We start from the raw sequence: 8,927 nt of genomic DNA, 5'->3' as shown, positions 1-8,927 counted from the left end.
CACGCTGTTTAGGTCCCCCTAAGGAGCTGGAAGACCCGCTTCCCTAACTTCCTGCTCCGAACAAAGACCACTTAAGCCTCAGAGATGGTAACATGCCCTTTAATCCACCACTCACTTTCAGAGGGTCTCTGTAATTCATCTGGGGTCGTTTTTTGCTCCCACAGTTTTTATATAAACTTTCTGGTGTACAGCAATGAGTCATCCTTGAAATTTTAAAGTGTTGTCGTAACCTCTTTTGAAAGGAAAATTACTAATATTCTTGGTAACACTTGGTAGAACGTTAAGCTCCCAAATGCTTATGTATTTTTAACGTTGAGTGTCTGGAATAGCCATTTTGAATATTCATGGACATCAGTGTTTATTTTCTCTCAACTTTTTCTGAAATCTGTACACATTGAAGGCGTTTGTTTTATTTTGAATTTAATAGTTTTCAAATGGAAGTTAAAAAGATGCCATTTTCCTGTACAAGAACTTAAGGCCCACAGACATATCTAAGCTAACAAAGCCGATTGGTTCAAAACTCTTCTTACTCCTCCTCCTTCTGGTGCTTAATTAAAACCCACTCTAATTTGTGAATTCTTGGATAGAGACAGCTATAGTGTTAAGGAGCTTGTCTGTGAGGGAATGAAGGGAAAATGGCTTCCGAACAGAAATACTGTCCTTGTGGGGAAGAGGGTGGGGAAGGGGCTTTCTCCCTTGGTACCATGAGCGGCTGTCTTCTTTTCTGTCCCCACACACAGGAATTTAGTTCCAAGAGTCCCATGAGTCACTCGGCTTTGTTTAAAGCCATTCTGAACCCATGACTGGCTTGAGAAAATATTTGAGACCCTCCAGAAAGTCAGAGTTTTAAAACGTCATCTTTATTTCTTTTTGGACACTAGCAGTTTAAGCGTGGTCACAAAGTGTGAGTGTCATTCATTGATAACTGCACCTTTCTGGTTTACTATTTGTTCTGATATGTCCAGGCTTTATTTTGGCTAACCTCCTACAATGGTTTTATGTTAATTTTGAAGTGAAACCATGTCTGCCTTCATCCTTGACCCCACTCATGGGAGTAAGAAACGTGCCAGGAATTTTCTTAGTGGAGTAGAAACAGGGAGTAATGTGGCTTATAAAGCAGCTAAAACTGACGGATGAAGACAGGCCCACAGAATAAAAGAAACTGAGAACTTAATGTAAATTCAGAATTAAATCTTTCCAAATGATGTCTAGCAGGATTAAGAGTGGAAGTTACCATGGGCGATCTTTTAAGCAGCCTTTGGAATCTGTTGTGCTCAGCCTAACACTAAGGTCCACAGTTATTACTACGTAATAATAGCTTTGCATTTGTGTACTTTTAATTTGACATAGTCTTAGCTGCAAGATGAATTTGAGGAAGACAATTTGTAAGTTGCAGGAGACTTCTTACTCAGTTGTGCAATTATGAGTTGTTTTCCCGGGGTCACCCTTAAGGGCAAGACTGCTGTCATTTACTGGGCAGATGCCATTTCCCAAGTAGTGGCTTTTTTTTTTTTCCTGGACTATTCGGCAGACCACTAAACATTTTTCCCTTGTGTGTCTCTCTGCCACCCGCCCCTCCCCCCTACTGTCCCCAGGATGATGAGGATGACAATGCGGGCACAGAGATGAAGATACTACGGGGACACTGTGGACCAGTGTACAGCACAAGGTTCCTCGCAGACAGCTCAGGGTTGCTCTCTTGTTCTGAAGATATGTCCATTAGGTACTGGGACCTCGGGAGTTTCACCAACACTGTGTTGTACCAAGGACATGCCTACCCTGTGTGGGATCTGGACATTAGCCCATACAGCCTGTACTTTGCCAGCGGGTCCCATGACCGCACCGCGAGGCTGTGGTCATTTGATCGGACGTACCCGCTGAGAATATATGCCGGACACCTGGCAGATGTGGACTGTGTCAAATTCCACCCTAATTCAAACTACTTAGCCACAGGCTCGACCGACAAGACTGTCCGGCTGTGGAGTGCTCAACAGGGCAACTCGGTGAGGCTCTTCACGGGCCACCGTGGCCCTGTGCTCTCTCTTGCCTTTTCTCCCAACGGTAAGTACTTGGCCTCAGCTGGCGAGGACCAGCGGCTGAAGCTATGGGACTTGGCCTCTGGGACTCTTTATAAAGAACTGAGAGGTCACACGGACAACATCACCAGCCTCACCTTCAGTCCGGACAGCAGTCTGATCGCGTCTGCGTCCATGGACAACTCGGTGCGCGTCTGGGACATCAGGAACACTTACTGCAGCGCGCCTGCCGACGGCTCGTCTGGTGAACTCGTGGGCGTGTACACCGGGCAGATGAGCAATGTACTGAGTGTGCAGTTCATGGCCTGCAACCTTCTTCTAGTGACTGGAATCACACAAGAGAATCAGGAACATTAATTTTTTTTAAATCTTTGTTGTAACGGACTGGGGCAGTAGTGGAAAGCCTCCAGGTTGCAAGTCTTAGGACAAATTGATATTGAATCACTGACTGACTGTGAAAGACTCCCTGCTTCTCCCCCTTCTCCCGTGCAGACATCCTGAGCTCATCACCCTTTCACTCGGTCCCCCCAATGTCGAAGGACTGGAAGGGGACAGTGCTCTGATTGGACATGAGATGGAGAATGAGGAGGCTCTGGAGGTCAGCTTGCAAGTTCTTACAGAGATCCCACCCGTGTCCTCATGCGAGCACCTTCGTGTCTCTGTCTCATTTTCCCGCGTGGCACCCCGAGATGCTGCTTACCTCGCTGCCGGGTGCTGCGTTTGGTCCGAGGATGGTTGCGGGGCACTGTCACGAGGAGCGGTGCCACAGGGTCACCGCTGCTCGGTCGGCGGCTGCGGTGCGAGGGATCTTGACTGGTGTAGGAATGCGGGGGTGGGAACTAGGAACGGGGGCGGGGATCATCCTGGCAAAAAGTCTTTCCTTTTCCGTAATTACAGAGAACCAGGATTTTTTATTATTATAATTATAATTATTATTATTATTGAGAAGAGGAAACCTAGCACTGGCAGAGGGGCCTTCTCTGCTCTCATCTTTCAGGTTTTACTCCTGGCACTGGCTGTGATACTTGGAATCTTGAGGTTCAGGGAATTCAGAGAATTTGGTAGCACAGTGTTTTGGGAGAAAGGGAAAATTTCTGGGTGACGGTTGGATCACTCCGGCTGACATGTGTCTAGAAGTGGGTGGGTGGGTTGGTTTGAGAAAGTCCTGGGCTCTTGCAGTGATGGTGGGAGAGGAAGAGTCTCCTCATGGCTGCACTTCTGTGAACAGTTCTCTCCCCTGCAAGGACACATTGTGGTAAAGAAATGACAAGAATTTGAAGCGATAAGTCAAAAGATAGAATTGCAAGATGTGAAATTTCCAAATGCGCATTTATTCGGAGGTGTGGCTCTCTCAGCGTCTTTTCTCCTGCCATCATTTGCTCCCACCTCCTGCATTGCAATAGCGGTTTAACGAACACTTTGTGAAACAAATCGTAAGTACACATGTACGCATCTAAAACTGTGCTTTGAGGATGAAGCAAGTTCGATTTCGTGGAAAAAGGATTAAATATTTCTGTTTTCTGAAAAGAGTTATTTTGTATTTTGTTTTCTATTAAAATGTATTTAGTTTCAAAAAAAAAAAGTGTTGTCATCTCATTTAAACTGTGAGGGCAGGCGGGTGTGTGGCCTGTCCTGGGGTGATGTGCAGCCCACCTCTCTTTGGGATGATAGCCACTCATGTCAGCCAGACTGGCCCCAGCGCAGGTACACTCCCACCTGTTCCTGTGTTCTGTTCAGCTTACTTTGAATCGTGCTTCCTCTTGGTAACATTTAATACTGTTTATACATCCAAGATCGCCGGTTGCTAACAGGAGACAACATGTATTTTACCATCTAGAGTAATTTGGGAAGATCCCACTTCCAGTTTTCTTTAATGACCCCATTATTAAATTTCTAAGGGGCATACGAACTGTGCTATTTAACTAACTTAAACTATTTCTCGAACAATTCCAGATAAAGGACTCGTTCAAAAATTTAAATGATGCCAGAATTTTTTTAATGTACTGTGAAACACAATTTTCTGGCAAGAACACCAAGAATTATCAGGAAACTAAAGACTCTAGAATTCCATGCCAAAAGAATTTTTTTTACTTGAGCCTAAGATGCTAATAGGAAATGTTTCTTCTTCATAAAAACCTATATATTTGTAACAATGTAAGAAGGATCCGTTAGCGCCTCCACCACTTCCACGTAGTGTGTGGTGAAGAAGCCCAGATAGGATTCAAATGTGTTCTGATCTGTAATAAGTGAACTCTTAAGTTAAATTGTATGGTATGTTGCTAGAAACAATGAAGTCCCTAAATTGGGCCAAATCATTCTCAGAAGTGAAAATAGCAGTGATTAGGGATGATTGGAAAGTCTTTGTGTTTGTTTTTGAATGCAAAATGTTTTTGATTAAACACAAAAATGCATTAGGTTGCTCAGTCTTCAAATTACCGATCATGTATATACTTTGTAACTGGAATTCAGGCTCTTAATGATCTGCATGTTTGGCCTCTTTTTTTTGAACTAATTTTAATTTGGGAGAATTTAACTTTATAGAATGCCCCTCACAACTTCCCCCAGAATCTTAGAAATATCCTAAGGGGTATGTACGTATGTTTATGGCCACAAGGGTGCATAAGAACATAGTTAGACTCTTGAGGGTGTGCTCTCTTGCGTTTTATTTTCTCTTCAGAGCAATTTTGTTAGGCAGACAGGACTGATGATATTACCATTTTGTAGATGAAACCTAAAGCCCCGAGAAGCTCTATTATCTATACCCAACATGGAATGGTCACATATCTTGGATGTGTTACATAGAGGATCTATATTCAGTATCCTCAAGTTCTAGCTGGAGGATATAGCCCTGATGATAGAAAAACCTTAAAAAAAAAAAAACTCCAAAAAGGAAATATGAATATTTAACAAACATATATATAGTGCTTACTATCTACCAGAAATCATTCCATGAGCTTTATGAAAATTAACTTTTTTTATTTAATCTCCATAACAACCCTGTGAGATAAACACCATTTTTATCCGCATTTTACAAATGAGGATTCTGAGGCCTTGTTGGTTTAAGTCACTTTGCCAGAGGGTCACACAGCTAGTAACTGAAAAAGCCAAGATTTGCACCTGGGAAGTCTGGCTCCAGGGTTCATGCTCTTCCCCAGGCTCTTGTCTCCCTTCATTCCCGTAGTACCAGGTAAAGAGTGACCTGAGGTTACTAGTAACTAAATGTTCCTGGCAATAGTTATAAGACTCATGCTTTGCCAAATAAGTCAGCAGCAGAATCTAGCAGAATCAGGAACTGGCAGTCAGAACAAACTTAATATATTGCTAAAAGAAATTTGAAAATATTCAGTTATTTTGAGCCACAACGATAAATCTCTGCAATGTGTATAAGGTGCAGAAGAAAAACAACAAAAAAAAAAACAGCTGAAATTTCTTAGGCTGATAGACTCAGAAAAATCTGACTATAATTTCAATTTAGCAGTACACTGGCCAAAAGAAAGAGAAAGTTGAGATAAAGGAAAGTAAGAAATAGAGATGAAACGGGAAACAATTTGAAGTTTTTATATCCAAGATCCAGCTTCTAAGGATAGCTGTGATTACTAGTTTTTCATTTGTTTTATTCATATATTAAAAATGTCTTGGTTGTATAAAAACATTCATTGAATATGTAGGCTTCTAATTTTGCTATTGCCCAGATTGGTATTTAAATGTATGCATTAAAAGATTAGTCTGCACTTCAACTTGTCTTTTAGTTGCATGTTTGAGAAAAGCGTCCATTATATCTATGCCGAGCTCACAACAAGGATTCAGATTATTGGCCCCTACATAGCAACCAAATGAGTCTGAAACTGCTTTATGGTAACCAGAAAATCTTTATTATAGAATTTGAGGAATGCAAATGTTCCTTGCCAGTTTGACCCATTGAAGGACAACTTATATACTGTCCCATGATTCTGAAATTCTTAAAAGAAATATTTTTATATTAAATATGTGAGTATCTATTATGATCAGGCATTATGTTAATGGGCAGAAATGCAACAGTAAGAGAAACTGTTACAGGCCCTGGCTTGAGTTTATAAAGAGGCAGACAGACATTGATCAACTAATACCATAAATAAATATATGATTTCAAACAGTTGGGAGTGCTGTCCTGGGTGCAATGAAAGAATATGCCCAGGGATCTAATTTAGATTAAGCATTCAAGGAAGGCCTCCTGGTAGAAGTAATAATGAAACTGGGACCTGAAGGGTAAGCAGGAGTTAGCCAGGCAGAGTTCAGGGAACTATGGTCCAGACCCCCAACTGGAAAAAACCTGGTACACTCAAAGAAGTCCACCGGGGCTGAGGCAATGTGAGTAAGGAACAGAAGAACAGCACAACATGAGTTTGGATAATTGGCAGGGCTTTGGGCACTGTCAGGAGTTTGGCTTTTATCCCAGGTGGGGTGGAAGCCATTGAAGGGTGTACAACAGGGAAGTGATCAAGTCCAAGTTCCACCTTAATATCACTGGCAGCAAGAGGACATAGACACATTTGCAGTGGACTTGCACTTCAGCATCAGGATAACAAGGCAACATGAACTGAACTCGTCTGTGCCAAGCACTACAGGGCACAGCTAATTGATGGAAGCCAGCTACCATATAGGGTACTACCATGGAGTGGCCCCTCAGGAAATGAACTGAAAGCAGCCTCTAACCAACAGCCTGTGAGAACCTGAACCCTGCCAACCACTACACGAGTGAGCTTGGATGAAGATCCTGCCCCAGCTGAGCCTTCAGATAAGACTGTAGCCTCCTGATCAACCTTGAGACAGAGGTAGCCAGCTAAGTCTACCTGGATTCCTAAAAGAAACCGTAAGTTACCAAATGTCATTTTGAACCTGAGGTTTGGGGTAACTTCTTGTGTCAAATAGATAACTAGCATATCAGTCCTACTCCACAGTCCATTCTTTTGACTGCTATGGTATAGAAAATGAAATAATTACTCATTTAAAAAAAAAATCACTGGCAGCTGTAAGGAATATGGATCGAGGGTATGAGCGTGAACAGGGAGGCCAGTTAAGATCATTGCAGTTGTCCAGGAGAGAGAGAAGGATGGTGTGGACTAGAGTGGCCACAGTGGAAATGGAGAAAAGTGGACAAATCCAATGAGTATTTTAGAGGTGGGTTGTCTAGACTTTATTGGGTTGTATTGGGAGAAAAGACAGGAATTGTGGATGGACCCACATGTTTCTGGCATGAACAGTTTGGTGGATAGGGTTGCCATTTATTGTGATGAAAATCCTGGAGGAAAAGGAGGTTTGGGGGCAAAGATCAAGAATTCAGTTTTGGGCCTCTGAAGTTTGAGGTGCATATAAGAGAACCAAGTGACAATACCAGACAGGCATTTAGATGGACACACCTGGAGCTCAGAGCAGAGGTCTGCCTTGGCATGCTAGTTTGGGACTTAGATTGGTTAGAGTGCTTTCTGCCACTAAGGACAGAAATCTCACTCTAAGTGGTTTAAAAATAAGGAATTTTATTGGTTCACATAACAGGAAGTGTAGCGGTCAAGTGGGTTTCACGCGCAACTCGCTAAAGGCCCCTCCTGTGTTCTGTAACTCTGTTGCGTTCTCTTCTGCAGTTGACTTGATCACAGCCTGACTTTTCCTGTTGGGAGAGGGCTACCAACAGCAATGAAGGCCAGACTCCCCCTCATTCATGTCTAGTGGGGATGTGAGCTTACTTTTCATTCCTTGCTGTTTAGAGCAAGGAAAAAATATCTAGAAGCTCCAGCAAACCTCTCCAATTTGCGTTAGGCCTGCCAATCATTGAACCTGTCCCTAACAAAGGCAAGAGTCATTAGCATGTAGTTGGAATTCGAAGCCTTCCAAATAGATGTGATTACCAAGGATAAGAGCATAGGGTAAAAAGAGATGAGGGCTCACAACTAAGCCTTGATGTTCTCTAGCATGTACAGGTCAGAAAGGAGGAGCAGCCAACAAAGGAAGAAAAACAGGAGAGGGAACTGCCCCAGGAGCTGAGAGAGGAAAGTACTCTAAAATAGGAGTGGTAGGGGGAAGGCTTTGGCAAGCTAAGTTGGTGGAGCATGCGACTCTTGATCTCAGGGTTGTAAGCTGGGGTCCCATGTTGGGAGTAGAGATTACTTAAAAATGAAATCTTTAAAAAAAAAAAAAAAAAAGGAGTCATCAGCTCTCTTGATGCTACCGAGCATTCACATAAGAATTGGAGAATATCCGTTAGACTTAGTGGGCAGATGGCTGCAATCTGAGCCCTAGTAGTTATGATTGAGTAACAGAAATGGAAAGGACATTGAAATGGATTGAAAAGTGGAAAGGTAGTAACACAAATACAGACACTTCGTTTGTGACAGGTGACAAGCATACCGCAATGGAGGAACAGGCTGTTTCCATAGGGCAAGACAACTGGCAATCCACAGGGGAACCGGTTCCAAATGCATTAAAGAACAGCCTCACGACCTTGGGATAGGAAGAAATTTCTAAAGAAACAAAAAGCCCTAACCAAAAAGGGACACGATTGATTAAATTCAAAACATTCATTCATCAGAAGAACTAATGGACAGGCCATGAATGTGGGGAGATATTTGTAACACATGGGCAACAGAGACAAGTGTCGAGAGCAACACCGTGCGGTGGAATCAGTTGCACAATGGAATGTTCTCTAGTTCTGTCCTGTCCTATAGAATGTTGTGTGAGGACAGGAATGTTCTGTAGTCTCTCTCCTGTCCTATAGAAAGTGCTGTGATGTGGGGGACATTCTGTAGTTCTCTGCTGTCCCATAAAGTAGCTCCTTGCCACAGATAGCTATCAAGCATTTGAAATATGGATAGTGTAACTGAGGAACTGAATTTTTCTTAATTTATATTTAAATGACCA

General features: G+C 42.6%; 1 protein-coding gene across 1 annotated transcript; it reads left to right on the top strand.

Moving 5' to 3' along the window:
* Positions 1 to 1,595: 1,595 nt before the first annotated feature.
* Positions 1,596 to 3,618, top strand: LOC130541844 (TAF5-like RNA polymerase II p300/CBP-associated factor-associated factor 65 kDa subunit 5L). The gene has a single exon (XM_057308336.1). It carries the CDS (start codon positions 1,626 to 1,628, stop codon positions 2,391 to 2,393), a length of 768 nt encoding a protein of 255 aa, XP_057164319.1. The 5' UTR covers positions 1,596 to 1,625; the 3' UTR covers positions 2,394 to 3,618.
* Positions 3,619 to 8,927: the final 5,309 nt, after the last annotated feature.

The sequence above is a fragment of the Ursus arctos genome, unplaced genomic scaffold (assembly GCF_023065955.2).
Source record: "Ursus arctos isolate Adak ecotype North America unplaced genomic scaffold, UrsArc2.0 scaffold_7, whole genome shotgun sequence".
Lineage (NCBI taxonomy): Eukaryota > Metazoa > Chordata > Mammalia > Carnivora > Ursidae > Ursus > Ursus arctos.
Note: the sequence above shows the minus strand (reverse complement) of the source record. Positions and strands in the feature narration are given on the sequence as shown.